The sequence below is a fragment of the Phascolarctos cinereus genome, unplaced genomic scaffold (genome assembly GCF_003287225.1).
Source record: "Phascolarctos cinereus isolate Bilbo 61053 unplaced genomic scaffold, phaCin_HiC Scaffold_726;HRSCAF=1367, whole genome shotgun sequence".
Classification (NCBI taxonomy): Eukaryota; Metazoa; Chordata; class Mammalia; order Diprotodontia; family Phascolarctidae; genus Phascolarctos; species Phascolarctos cinereus.
Window position 1 is genome coordinate 47133841 of NW_027556098.1, and position 15958 is coordinate 47149798.

General features: G+C 35.3%; 1 protein-coding gene across 1 annotated transcript in view; it reads right to left on the minus strand.

Annotated features, from left to right (window-relative positions):
* Nucleotides 1-15958, minus strand: part of NCAM2 (neural cell adhesion molecule 2) — a 281382-nt gene that overhangs the window by 56916 nt on the left and 208508 nt on the right. Inside the window, exon 14 of the mRNA XM_020996054.2 lies at nt 6186-6307. Within this exon, the coding sequence (XP_020851713.1) occupies nt 6186-6307 (122 nt within the window). The remainder of the gene's footprint in view (nt 1-6185; nt 6308-15958) is intronic.

The following is a 15958-nucleotide window of genomic DNA, read 5'->3' on the forward strand; positions in this document are numbered from 1 at the left end:
TATACCCTTTTAAATTATGCAAACATCCATTTTCTGCCCCTTCTGGTAATTACACTGCTCCCATCTTCATTGAAAGCTGTATTCCTTGATTTTAGCAGTTTCTATTAAACAAAACTTATTCTTCTGATCTTTTCAGCAGCCTGACTGTTCATCTCTTAAAGGGATATAATTTTAAAAGAGACTGAGAATTGTCAGTCAGTAGAATGAGAACTAAAAGAGTGGAGAGTCATAAAAACCAAGACTGGAGAGAAAATTCATGAGAAGGAGTTGTTCAATAGTATCAAGTGCTGCAGAGTGGACAGAAAGGATGAGGACTGAGAAGAGATTGTTATAGTCGAGTTTAGAGATCACTGAGCTTAAAAGTGCCATAGGTAATGAATAAATATCAATACTTAATATATAAGAACAAGTATCATACCATCTAAATACTTCTAGGAAAAATTAATCAAATTGGAGAGATAAATAGTAAATCTACAATAGCAGTGGACTTCAAACCCCTCCAGACCTAGACAAATTTAATCTTAAAGAAGATAGAAGTTAAGCATACCTGAATACAACTTTAGAAAAATTGCAGATGCCATCTCTGGTGATTACTAAATGGGAATAGAAAGGGATTTATATGCCTCTTAGTTTTATGAGGCATCTAAAAAAACTGTATATTGGGGTAAAGACTTCATCAGAAATGTAGAAAAGCAGAAATAGTAAAACCACTTATAGATCATGATGAAATAAAATTATATTAAATAAAAAGCCCTTGAAAAGAGAATTTAAATATAATTGGAGACTAAATAACATAGTTCTAAAGAAATGGTGGGTCAAAGAAGAAATTATAGAAACAAAAGAAAATTTAATCAATGAAAAACTATGACACACAAAACCTTAAGACATATAGCTAAAACAGTTCCTGGTAAAATATTTATTTTTCTAAATGCTTTCATAAACAAATGAAAGAAATAAGAAATAAATGAGTTAGATACACAAGTTAAAGAAAAACACAAAACAAAATTGAACAAGCACAAATTGAAATCCTTTAACTAAGCAACAAAGTAGAAATTCTGAATACTAAAGAAATTAATGACACCAAAAGCAAAAAAAAGAACCAGTGAATTTGTAAATAGTAAAAAAAACCTAGCATTAAGATAGTACTTGAAGGTTTGCAAAGTGCTTTACAAATATCTCATTTTATTCTCGCAACAACCCAAGGAGGTAGGTGCTAAAATAAAACTGGGAAGTGTTTTAAAAAAATGAATTAAATGAAGTTAACTAATTTAATTTTAAAAAAAACTGTTCACATCAAAAACAGAAAAAGAATTCATGGTCATGAAGAGGAAGTAAAGTGTCAGAAGTATCTTGCCTAACTACATGCTAACAAAACTGATAACTTAGAAGAAATATATGAATACTTACAGAAATATTAAATAATTAAATTAACAAAAGAAGAAATAGACTAAATAACCAAATATCAGGAAAAGAAGTCAAATAAGCTATAAACTCCTAAAGAATGAAACTCCAGGACTAGAAGGACTTACAAATGAATTCCATCATTTGAAGAACAAATTAATTACAATATTATAAAAGGTGTATTACTGCATTCAATAACAGAAAAAGAAGACATCCATACAATCTCTTTCTCTGATACAAATTTGGTCTTGACACTAAACTAAGCAGAGACGAAGCACAGAACAAAAACTATCCATCAATATCGCCCCCCCCCAAAAAAAATTATCAAGTAGACTAGAACACATTGGAAAGATTATACTCTCTTACCAGGTTAGATTTATACCCAGAATGCAGGGCTGGTTCAACATAATGCATATTATAAATATAATTAAATATGTTAAAATATAAATAATAAATATCGTGATTACATTAGTTGATATGGCAAAGACTTTTGACAAATTCTGGCACCTGTTTTATTAAGTAACCTACAAAACTGAGTTATAAAAGGATCTTTCCTTAATATAGGAAATTATATTTATCTAAGACTAAACAGTATATGTGATGGACAATGGTTATAGATTTTTCCAACAAGATCAAACATAAAGCAAAGATACCCATTAACACATCTATTATTTAATATGCTAGAAATAGTAGCTATAGGAATAAGACCAGAAAGAGAAACTGAAGAAATAAGGCAAAGAAAAAATAAAATTATTACTTTTTGCAGATGATATGGTGATTCATTTAGCAAACTCTAAAAGGTTCAATCAAAAATTAACTGAAACAATTAAAAACTTCAGCAAAGCGTAAAAATATAAAATAAACCTACATAAGTCATCAGCATTCCTGTTGATAACAACAAAACCCAGCAGGAAGATCTAGAACGAGAAAATCCATTAAAAATAACAATAGAAGATAAAAAAAATTTGGGAGTGTATCTACCTATGTACACAGGAAGCATATGGACCCAATTATAAAATATACTTTACAGACCTAAGTAATTGTAGAAATATCATTGCTCATGGTTAGTCCAAAGCAATAAAATAAATAATGAGATTACTACCTAAATTCAGTGCCACCCCAATTAAATGACCAAAGGTATATTTTAAAGATCCTCAAAAAATGAAAATCATATGGAAGGTTATAAATCTCAAGTGTAACAAATAAATAGGCAGTAAAGGACTCTATTAGTATCAGATCTCAAACTATACTATAAAACAGTAATTAGTGAAATGATTAAAATGGATCCAAAATAGAGAAGCTGATTGGTGGAACAGAATAGGTACACAACATACAAGGGCAAATGAACATTGTATCTTGTTATTTGAAAAACCCAAAGACCCCAGTTACTGGAGTAAGGACTAACAGACAAAAACTGCTAGGATGGGGCAGCAAGTGGCATAGTGTATAGAGCACAGGCCCTGGATTCAGGAAAACCTGAGTTCGAATCTGGACTCAGACACATAACACTTATTAGCTGTGTGACCCTGAGCAAGTCATTTAACTCCACTGCCTAGCCAAAACAAAATGGAAAAAAAAAACCCAAACCAACCAATCAAAAAAACAAATAAAAAAACCTGCTAGGAAAATCATTAGGCAAAAATTAAATATAGACCAACATCTCACATATACTATGATAAACTCTAAATGCACACATGACTTAGACATAAAAGGTGAAATTGAGTCCAGAGGCCTGAAGAGGAAACATACTATCCACCTCCTATTAGAGAGGTGAGAAGTCTTAAAATGCAGGTTGTGATGTACATTTTTGTACTTGGCTAGCGTGGGAATTTGTGTCTCTAAACTATACCTGTTTGTTACGAGGGTTTTATTTTTTAAAGGGGGGAGGACAAGTAGATCAAAGTAATAATGTTTATAAAAATACATTTTTAGTTAAAAAATAAGATCATTGACAACTTTTGAGAGCAGTTTCAGTTGAATGATGAGGTTGGAAGCCAGAGTATAGAAAGTTTAGAAGAATGAGAAAGAGGAAGCAGAGATACCAATTGTAGATTACTTTTTTAAGAAGTTTATCTGGGAAAGGGAAAAGAGATATAGCGGGCAGGCATGTTAGGATTTACCAGTACAAAGTTGAAGATTGTTCTGCCTCAAATTCTCCTTAATTTCTCTCAAATTTCTTCTCTCAAATACAACCACAGAACTCTTTTCCTGTTTTTGGAAGTGGTTTACTTGGCAAAATGGGAAACTATAAACCTTGCAGACTCAATTCTGGTCAGGGAAATAAAGCACAATACTGAATCATGATAAAGAAATGATATTGATTCAGTAAAGAAAAGTCCAATTCTGTGATTTTCCAGGCTCAGTGTGGATTAATTGGAGTTGGTAAAGGAAAAGAGAGAGAATTAAAAAAATGAAGTAAAGATAAATTATACTGAAACAGTACAGACTTGAAAATCAATTAAAAGGCACTGAGAAGTTCATAAAGGCATTCTTAAAAGTAGACAGCTTTACATGTACCTCAGATTTAGATTGTCGAACAGAAGGAATACCGAACTAGTGAATTTTCACCCAAATAGGGACAATACAAGGTCCTCATCTTTCCCAGCTATCAGAATTTCCAGGATGAACCAGAAAGAAAAACCCAGTACTGAAGGAAGTTTTATAACTCGTTGAGACAAGAAGAGGATAAAAAGATTACTGTTGTTTTTGTTCAGTTGTTTTTCAGTTGTGGTCCGACTCTTTGTGACCCCATTTGTTATTTTCTTGGCAAAGATACTGGAGTGATTTGCCATTCCTTCTCTAGTTCATTTTACATATGAGGAAACTGAGGCAAACAGGGTTAAGTGACTTGGCCAGGGTCACACAGCTAGTGACTGAGGCCAGACTTGAACTTAGGAAGATAAGTCTTCCTGACTTCAGGCCTAGCACTCTATCCACTGCAACACCTAGCTGCCTAGAAAGACTAGAAGGCTTGTAAAGCTGTGAACTACACTTGGATAACTACTTCTTCATGAAGTTGGAGTTAGTTTTGAGATTTCTCATGCTTTTAAAGCTAGATTTCACAAATTTTTAAAAATTCTTGTGGATGTGGAAAAAAGTAACTGGAATCATCTAGCAAGATTTAAAACTAAGTGATTTGAAATTTGGATTTTTATTGGGTTTCATAAGTTAACTGGAGAAATTATTATTCAAGCATAGTTGAACTATACGCTGAATGGCAACTGTTGGTACTATACCTTTGTAGCTATGAAAGCAAAAGGGATAACTGCTCTCCACTGATTTTTGAATGCAACTAGTATAAATTACCCCAACTGATCGATGGATGGAGTGGTTTTTCCAAATAGCTGATTTAAAGGTGCATTTGACTGGTTTAGTATCATCTATCTAGCAACAGGTTCTGATTTGTGTCTCATGTTTTAATTTCATTATATTGTTTTATGTTATACTTACAGTTTCTTGCTTTGTGGCTTTAGGAAATTGTTGTATAAAAGTACTATTGATTTGAAGGAAGATACCTAGAGTGTGATGCGTTTGTATTATTAGGTTAACTCCTTTTTTGATTTGTATGCTGTGATTTTTTTACAACTCTGAGCTATATTACTTATTAGAGATTTGTCTTAAAGGCAGAGTGCCCTTCTGACTAAAAACTGTCTAACGTATTTAAACGGGTATAATCTGGTTTGTTAAATAGTTAACTTGGTACCTAGGGAAGTATCTATGTCTATGGGAAGCATTGTGTGAATTTGCCAGATCCTCTGGATTTTTTGCCTTGCTTAGGTCAAAAAACATCATCAGTTCCATGAAAGAACTTACAGGAAAGTGAATGTAAATTCCACTATAAGACTAGAGATAATTAGGACATTTATACAGAGGAGCTAAGCCCCTCCCCCAATATTAACACATACTCACAAACAAAAGCATAAAAATTATTTATATGGTGAATTGTCTGACTGAGTATGGAATATATGGAAACTCAATGGATAAACTGACTCATTTAGTGTATATCAGCCTTACATCTTTTCAGTTAACTTTGGATAAACAAACTAAAGTTTAAAAGTATTCCCATTTGCCCTTGGGAGCTAACATGAAGTACATTAAGCATTCAAGCTAACTGTAACCGGTGCCTTTTGGGGTTTAAGTGTATTCACTTTACATGTAAAATCTGACAATTATTTTAATTTCTAATTCTCCTTTAAGTATCTCCATTGCTCCTGAGACATCCAGTGCCTTCATCTTGCCCTCTGCTTATCAAAACCCCATTACTATATTTCTCTGGTTCCAAACTTACCCTTCCTTTTCCTGCCCTCCAAACTCCATCAAACATCCATTCTAGTGTGGCAGATATCCGCTCAGAAATTATTTGCTTAAAGTTACTTCTAATGAGGTGTGAATAAATCATTGGTGTAAACTTTCCAAGGGTCTTCTTCATTTTAAAAAAGGAGTCTATAAAGCCAAAATGAATCTCTAATTGATAGAATGTGTGAATTACCTCTGTGTATCTACTTCTCAACGCTGCTGCTACTTCTTTTTGTATAGAAATTGTCAAATGCCCAGAATACAAAGCTAAATTATTATTTCAATAACTTGTTTAGACATTGTCTAGAAAGACTCTTAGTTTTCAAAAACCTAGAATAATAAATTTCAGCTAGAAAAATTTACATTTGGATTCATATAATTTTTTTGTTTCTGAACCTGCTCTATGTTAAAATTCAAACGTGTGTTGCCTTAACAAATCTCAATAAGATTTAAAAACAGATGCTGAATATAATGAATTGAGTACTTACACTTCTATATTTCACAATATATTCCAAAATGGGTGCCCCTCCGTCATCTTGTTTCATTATGTTAAGTTTAAAACTCTTTCCATTGCTAGGCTGTCCATGGATTGATGGAGGACTTGGTTCACCTAAACATAAAATATAGCAGGTTTGAGATTTGTCTGGTGATGCTGTTTTCTTAATTATAATTAATATGCATTTCTCTTGGTAATATCTTGAATAATTTCCAGAAGTTTTGATGTTATAAATTTTATTATGGTAGACTGGCAACATGGTACAGTGGCAAGACGTCTGGACCAGGAACTGGAGGACCAGAGAGCTAGTCCTAATTCTGCCACTAACCAGGCAGCAAACCTCCTAACATTTCTAAACTTCAGTTTTTTTCATTTGGAAAAGAGGAAGAAGAACATTGGTCTGGTTGATCTCATAGAGTTGTTGAGATTAAAAGAACTTTGAAAACTGTAAAATGCTATGCAAATATAAAATATTAATATTGGCAAGAATCCTTTTTAAAGGCAGATTAAAAAATGCTAAAAATCAAATTATATATAACAATAACAATAGTAATAATAATATCATATAATGGAAAGAGTGCTTTTTCTAGATTCAGAGAATCTAGGTTCAAACCTTGCTATTGATGCTGATTGTCTTTGTGACCTTGGGCAAGTCTGATTCCTTCCAACTTCAGATCTATCATCCTGTGACCATAAGCTCATTCAAAACACATTTACATAGTGATTTAAGATTTTCAATTTTCATCCTGCCTTATCTACATGATCTCATCTGTTCTTCATAATAACCCTGTGAGGTAGATGCTATCATTATCTCTGTTTTATAGATGGGAAATTGAGACCCTGGGAGGATCATTATAACTAGTAGTTATCTGGGATAGGATTTGAAGCTGGAGTCTCTGAGTCCAGAATTCTATCCACTATACCAGTTTTACAACCACTACAATTACATTTTATAAAAGATAATTATCTAGTAATCAGTAGTCTATTCACAAGATTTTTGACAAAGTAAGCTTGAAGAGGATACTTTGTAGTATCTTATTCTATAACAGTATTTCAACATTTTTCCAATTTAAGCATTAGCCTTTGATGTTATTTATCACATGGAAATTGTATTATAAAAATGACATTTATAAAGCTGTTTCAAGCAAAATAGATCATTGAGAATTTTGCATTCACAGGGCACCCAGAATGTTTGAAAACCTAGGTAGGTGGCTGCTGTATCTCTCAGTTTGATATTCTTAGACATGTTGTACCACCCTTCTGGCTTTGTCTGATTCCTCCAATCTTCTATAAAGGCAGAGTATTATAAAGACTTAAAATATTACACGTTGTGGGTAGAAGCTCCTGGCCTGTTCAGAATAATGCACAAAGAGATATACATAATGAAGCAATGTGATATGGATTGCATGTCCACTAGGATGAAGGAAATAGGAGACATTAAATCTTATTAACACATTTTGAATTTCTTTCTGATACTGGCTGAATTTTTAAAAGTGTTAGAACAATTTGGTTTTAAAAAGAAGAGAGAGAAAAGGGAAGCTGGTTGAACTATGAAAATAGAATCTTAGAATGTAAAAAGAGAGCTTGTTAGAATGTTAGAGAGCTTGGAGATTATCTCACATCTCACATACTTACTGAATGAATTAATTTAATCCAATTATAGACAGAAACAGCCTCTGGGGAGGCTAAGTTATAGTCCTAGAGTAACTCAGTAAAAATCAGGCCTGGAACCCAGGTTTACTAAAACTAATTCTGTATTCCTTCTACTATACAATGAAGCCTTACCAATTAAATTCTATGTACTAAGAAAGAGTTGATCATGAGCGCCCAGATCAATGGATTTTCCTCCAAGTCCTTCTGATGAAATTACAGAAAGTAATGGGCAAGTAACAGAAATAACAAGTTATTGAAGCCTTAAATGAAGTGCAAAGTAGCATCTATACCAGGTATGAGGAACCTGGGCCTCAAGGCTACATGTGGCCCTCTAGGTCCTCAAGTGCTGCCCTTTGACTAAATCTAAAGTTCACAGAACATATCCCCTTAATAAAAGAATCTGTTCTGTAAAACTTGGACTCAGTCAAAAGGCCACACCCAAGGACTTAGAAGGCCACATGTGGCCTAGGTCACAGGTTTCCAACCCCTGATCTATACTTTATCACCTATTTCCTAAATGTGAAATCCTTCTTCTGATTGGCCATACTCTTTTACAGTCAAAGCATTCTCTGTGGTGTCATTTAAAGCATAAAACAGACAGCTCTGAGGAGTATGAACTTTGGAAGTTCAGAAGAGACTCAATTATGGAAGAAAAATCTAGTTCTCAAGAGGGAATCAATTCTCACCTCTTGGGAAGGAGGGGATTCCCCACCTCCCCACCACCTTTGACTAGACACTATGCTAGGAAGGAGTAGGTCCAAGGACCCTTTGCAATGTGGTGTTGGGGGGGAAGTAGAAGGGGTTCACAGCAACATGAGGACATTGTGAATAGGGAAATGACTTTGAGGAATTGCAGTGCCAGAAATGTGAGTCATCTTGGCCAAATGTATTCCCTAAGTGTGTGCTTCTCTACCATATGTGTACGGGTGCCCACTCTTCCCACTGATACTATATATATTTGTGGGAATGTGTTATGTAGGTTTGCAGGGGAATGTTTTCTAGCTATTATCCTTAAGATGCTATCTCAGGAAATGACTTTGCTTTGAGCTAATTGTGTCTGGCTGACTATTCAAGGTAAATGCACCAGTGGGGCCTTGTGAGCCTACTGAGCCTACTTTGAACCTAGGAGTAGTAATTCTTTTGGGGACACAACTTGGGATTGTAATTTAGGGGAGTGCTACATTATGGGAATAGTCCAGGTTATATTTAGGACTCTACTCCCACTAGATTCCCACTAGAGGGGACTGTCCAAATGGAATCTCTTCTCTCTCTGTGATATCCTAATTTTGAAGAGAACAGTTGGGGAACTTTCAGGTGCCCCATGTTTTTTCAGGGATCCAAAGTCATTTTCATTTGAGACAGTTTGGTTTCTCACCTGATGATGAGGGGAAGGCTTCCAGTCAACTCCAAGACCTCTCTCTCTTTTGAGAGGTCTGCTTGTACCAGGGTTCAATTTCCCTTTCCCACTTCTTTTTAAAAATTGTCTTTGGGCAAACCTTTTTGTATTACCATCTCCTAGTGAGTATAATCTTAGGCCCTTATATAAAACTGTTAATTTTCAGATTGTCCAAGAGTCAGTGTCAGAATCAGGAAACATTTATTAAGTGTCTAATATGTGCCAGGTGCTGTGCTAAGTGCTGGGTATACAAAGGGAGGCATAAGATATCACCTGCCCTCAAGAAACTCACTATTTAATGGGGCAAGACAACACATAAAAAGAAGGGGTGGGGACAGTATCTGGCATAGGGCGTGTTGAAGTCCTGCAGCCAAGGAGGGTAAGGATCTGAAGAGGTAAGTTTCATCTTGCAAAATGATGAGTTTCTGGAGGTCATGAAGCAGCTGGGTAGGAAACAGTGAGGTGAATGCCCAGAGAGACCTCCTTATATAGTGTAGGATCAGGGAAGAAGTCTCCAATGTCTACCCTCCACTCTCTCTAATCAGAGATAGAAGGGGCCCAAAGTCTGCTGGGGAGGGGTTGGTGCTGATGAAGAGTGAATTTCAGAGCTAATTTCATTTTGCAGTATGATGAGTTTAGGCAAATCATTAAGCCCAGGAAAGCAGCTGGGTAGGAAATGAAGTCCAAGAACTGTGTCACGTGAACTTTGCTGAGACTCTTTAATGCAAGGTTTTGGGGGGAAGGCACCTGAAAGGATTATACCTGATACTCCCCAACTCATTGGAGAGCTATCCAGAATTGGAACTATGGACAAATGTACTAAACAAATGTTTAAATGGCCAAACTGTAAGAGGGTATTTCCCTCCAGCCCACTTGATGAAATTACAGAATGTAATGGACAGGTTATAGAGACAAGGTGTTAAGGTTTTAAATGAATTGAAAGGAAATGTTTACATTTTGTTAGGTCTTTAGACATATGAAGAAATTCATTAGTCATGCTTGATGGGCAGCTAGCCATTGGCTGGCTAAAGATCAACCACACCACTCGTAGCACTTTAAAAAGCAAGACACACTTTCTGGGTGGTCACTTGAGAAAGGAGACAGTTCTGAGAAGTGTGACCTCTTGCATTAGAGAAGAAAGCCATCCATGGAGGAAGAACTCAATCCTTGAGAAAGAATAGTTTCTTGATTTGGAGAAGGAGGAGGATGAAGAAGAGGAGGAAGAATTTCCCTTTTTCCACTCCCCCTCCCCTGCCATAATGGGGGCAGTGAAGCTACCTGCCTAATAGAAAACATTCCTTTCTCCCTTCCCACTCCCCCCTCCCCCTGCCCCTCCACCAGGCAGGCACAGTGATTGAAAGCATAAGACAGAGGAGCTTGGTGAGTAACAGTATTAGCCCTGGAATTGTGCTAGCTACAAGGAAGAACTTGTCCATGGAATTCAGCTGACTGACTTGTCCTGATGTGTTGAAAGGAATCAGCATGAGGACAACATAAGAGAAAGGATATTAGGGTCTTACAGGATGAGAGGTGAGAGTCACCTTGTTTATCACTCTGATTGTAGGCAGCTCAACATGGTAGATAGAAAGGGTACTGGGCCCAGAGTCAGGAAGACATGAGTTCAAATCTCACTTCAGACATTTACGTGCTGTTTAATCCTGGGTAAGTCACTTAGCTTCTTTGTGAATCAGCTCCTCATCTATAAAATGAAGGGAATGGACTTGATGGCCTCTAAAATTCCTATTCGTTTTCAATCTATGGTCTTATTTATTGGTGACTCTTGAAACACTTTTAGGAAAAGCTCCAGACATGTTTCACTTCATTCCTGAATCTCCCGACATTTTTTTTTTTTAATAGCCAGGTCCACTGCCTTTTGGAGAAACTTCTACCTTGTTGTCCCTACTCTTCTGATTGGTAACTGAATTTCCAGAACTACTATTTCAGCAAAATCCTCATACTTACTTCACTCCCAACTCTCTGGCCATCTCCTCTATAATCTTGCTAGCCATCTTGTCCCTGCCTATGTTCAAACATCAACCACTCCCACTTCCCATTTCCCCAGTTCTTGAGTCTTGGAACAATGATCAAATTTTTGCTGTCATTGTCCCTGGATGGGGTGTGCCAAATTATTCTCCTAGGGCTTCTCTGTTTCCCTTCTCACCATCTCTCTAACTTTCTGGCACCAAGTGCCCCTGCCTGGATATCATTTCCCTTTGTGTGTTATCTCCTTGTTAGAATGTAAACTTCTTGAAGGCAAGGACTGTCTTTGTTTTTTGTATTTGTATTCCAAGAATTTATCACAGTGCTTGGCACTCAATACATGCTTTTTCATCAATTAATTACTCATTAATTAACATGCTCCTTACCATGCACCCAGGGTCTTGCTCAATTCACACAGTAGGATTTCTTTGAGATAGTGACTACAATTCATTTTCAAAGCCTAGTTTGTCACCTATATATTTAACTTACTCATAGCTAATGATCCACTATATTTGAGATATCAACAGTATTTATGAATATTGACCAAGAATAGAAAAAGAATTGTAGAACCAATAAAGGTTTCATCAGATAAATCTATTAAAACCAAATGAAGGTAATATCAAGTGATAATTTCAACTCAATTTTTAGATGTAATTAGATACAGATGTTAACTTGTGATACAAGAGTATACATATTATTTGTGGGCTCTAAATATCTGTGATTACACATACAAATGGTAAGGAATAGAGGTTTAGACAATAAAAACAATGGACAATAAAAAACTTTTAAAAGATTCATGGAAACTAAATCTCTAAGTTAAGCTACAGCTTAAACATTATTTGCTACATGATTATAATGGTGAGTTATCTGTGGATGTATAGAACATCAATTCTTATTAAGCCTTAGGTGCACTTAGGCAAGTATTACTTTTAAAAGAATTACTAATATCAATACATCTCTACAGTCTCCTCCAATCTGCAATAATAGAAGTCTAATATGCCACCTGTGGCCATCTGATTGTGCGGAATGTGTGTGGCAAAATTAGGGGAAGTAATTCCCCTAAAGACAGAGAGAGAGAAAAGGGGGAAATATAAATGGGAAGAGGAAGCACAAAGAGGGAAGAGAAGACAGAAAGCCATAGAAGAGGGGAAAAAAAGGGATAGAGAATACTTACTACTTTAAAGAGCACTCACTAGATTATGATATTTATGTTGCCTCAACTGGAATATTCATTTCTTCCCTATTCCCCTAAATTGGTTAAGGAAAATGGTAGCATTCTGAAGGCATGCAATGATTTAAGAATTGTTTAAGACATTTATTCCACTTGGCATGGGACTGGTAACTGACATCCGTACCTCATAGCTTTGGGCTACTTAAGTAATCTAAGTGGTGATTGGAATAATACCACCCACGAATTTAAGGACAGTAAATTGGAATATACTGGTGCTGTTTTTTAGCTTCTGGAAGGATACTCCTTTGAGTGGAAAGTATCTATGTTTGGTGTCAGAAGTGGAAAGAATATTAGGGCTGATAGAATTTATAGCTGTTGTGAGAGATCATTTAGTCCAATTCTTCATTTTACAGATAAGGAAGCTGTGGATGAGAGAAGCTAAGTGACTTTCCTTAAATTACAAAGGAATTAAAAGTAGAGCCAGAATTCATCATCAGGTATTTGTATTCTAAAGCCAATCTTTTTTCCAACCAGGCTGAGTTTGAAGTTTGTGATAAGGACTTTCATGTGACTGGATCAGTGGAGATAAGAGTTTCAAGGGAAAAGCTTCAAGGATAGACGTATATAATTTTGGAAAGGTGAATCTTAGACCCTCCTCCTGATCATCCCTCAGAGACTTAAACCAACTAAATTAAAACAGTGCCTTTTGTGCCATGAGTATCTTGAACACAAGAATTATATTGTCATTTAATTAAGAGTGAAACCTTGGACTGTTATTCAGAGCCATAAATTCTGAATGGGATAGAGTTATAGCTCTAGGTAGCATAGGAAAAATAACTCGTAAGCCTCACCCTGTAGTAACTGTAGAAGGTAATGGATCTTCCAGTGGCTATCAAAGTATATACGAGAGGAAGACTAAAAACACTATCAGAGGCAGCAGAGCTGTAGCTGAGGTCATTGAAGACTGAAGAAAGCAGTGATTTATCAAACCAGGCAGCAACACTTGAGGAAACCTAGTGACACTGCAGAATATTTAGTGTGCAACTTTGGAAATACTATAATGAATGTAAAGAATACATAATGTTTTTTAATTCTTTCTCTATGAATTAAAATCCTTTTGATATATATGCTATTCCAAAGCTTTTAGAACTTAAAGCTCTGCCCTGTATTATCATGGCTAACATACTTGTAAGTGTGGAATTGGTGCCATGATACTACGTTGTGTAGTTAAGAGATTTTCTCCAGTTATCTTGTGAAGAGAGTAACTTGAGGGACTTTGTGCCATGGGCATTTTTGATACAAAGATTGTGTTAACAGTTAGTTTTAAAGCACATACACCTAGCATATATTCACTTTAATGCATGACCCTAATCTGATTCCAGTTTGGTGATATGCCAGGACCAAGGTAAACATTTTAGAATGAGTGGGTAATACAATCAGTGGAAACTTGATGGTAAGAGAAGAAAGTAGCTTGCTGTTGGAACAGAGTCTAACAATAAATAGAAATGAATGAATTTATTATTATTTTTCCTGACAGGCAGAATTCTGTCTTACTCCATATTTGAAGGCCTTATTTCTGTATTTCTAGACAGAACTAGACTATGCCAATGAACATAATTGATTTCTGTCCTTCAGTATTTAGAGTGGGAGAGTTGATCAGCAGAACGTCTGATAGATCTTCCTTGAGCTCACTTGATGAAATTATAAAATATGAAAGGCAGGTGACAGAGACAACAAAGTGTTAACATGTTAAAAAATGTAAAGGTTTATATTTTGTTACTCTTTTAGGGGGAGTGAAAAAGTTCTTCAATTAAACTTAATGGAATTATAAGGTACTTAGCCACTGACTGGTCAAAGAATCAGGCATTACCCTGGCAGCCTTTAAAAAGCAAGATATTTGAAAGAGTCGATTCACAAACCAAATTAAAAAAAAACCAAACCTGTCCTCCATTATTTTACAGCCATAAAGCTTTTGATACTATACTGAAGAATTTATCTGAAGCATTTTTTCATGATTAATTGCTTCTATGAGTAGTAACAGTAGTAGGTAGGATTTATACAGCTTTTTAAGGTTTACAAAATGATTTACAAAACTTAGCTCATTATTACAGATCAGGAAACTGAGGAAGATAGACATTAAGTAACTTGCTCAGGGTTACCTGTAACAAGTGTCTGAGAATGGAGTTGAACTCTGTTCTTGCAGATTCTCTATCGATCATGCCACCTAGCTGCCTTGGTAAGTTCTAGATGACTTTTATGTTTTTCCAAAAATGAAACTTTCTCCAGCAATGAAGATTTGCCATTTTAAGTATATTCAAAACAATGTGCACTGAAGAAGACAGTTCCAAAAAAAGAAAATTTGAAAATGACCTAAACTAATCTTTGGGAGAAAAAAAGTAGCTTTCTGAAGTGACTGTTTTGAATATTCATTTGCATCTACAGGTTGTCTATTTTTAAAAGAAAACAAACAACCAGGCTCATATAAAATCTGCCATAAAAGGAACACAGAGTAAGAACACAGAAAAGGAAAAAAAATAGATAATGTAAGGCAAGTGTTAAATTGTAGTCATTTTGATGAATGCTTGTGTTCAGAGAATTGAGTCATCATGGGCTGGGGGAAGAATTTATGTAAAATGTATGTCTTCAGATGGCTTTGAGAAAATAGTTAGACTTGGGATAGTTAGAACTAAGGGGGGAAGATCACCAAAGTCTTAAAGCAAGGGGTTTTGACCTTTTTTGGTCATCATCACCAGACCTTTGGTGAAGGCTATGGACCTTATTTAGAATAATATCTTTAAATGCATAAAATACAGTACATAAGATTACAAAGGAAATGAATTACATTGAAATAGTTATCACAATATTTGTAAAAAAATAAAGATCCAAGGCTGTTGGAAAAAACATTTATTAAACACCCACTATGAGCTATGTACTATGATAAGAGCTTTTCAAATATTAACTCATTTGGTCCTCACAACAACCCTGTGACATAAGTGCTATTAATGTCCCCATTTTACAGTTGAGGAAACTGAGGGAGGCAGAAGTTAAGTGGCTTGCCCAGGGTTACAGATTTGGTAAGCATCTGAATCTGAATTTGAACTCAGGTCTTTTTGACTCCTGGCCCAGTAAGGTGAAAATAAATTTATTTCTAGTGAGTGTATGGAAATCAGCCTGAATGAGTGGAGAAATTTGCTATAATGAGAAATATGGCTACATAGTTCTGAATTTCTTTTTAAAACAATTATTAATTCCTTCTAGCCAATTCTATAATCCTAGAAATGTTGTGTATGAAGGTAAGATTATAGATAACTTTTATATCATTCTTTTAGTCCTTGGTTTTCCTTTTGCCTACTTTCTAACAGAAAAGAATGATTTTAATCCCAGGAAAATTTTATTGTCTTTACAAGAGCCCAAGGGGGAAAGCTGTTATGTGAATGAGTCTGTATCAGTTATTATTTTCATATCATCATTGTTAAACATATGGATTAATTTAATGGCTACATTTTCTCTTATAACTTACAGTTTATGGAATAAAAGCAATTGCTACCCTAAATTAAAGTAATAG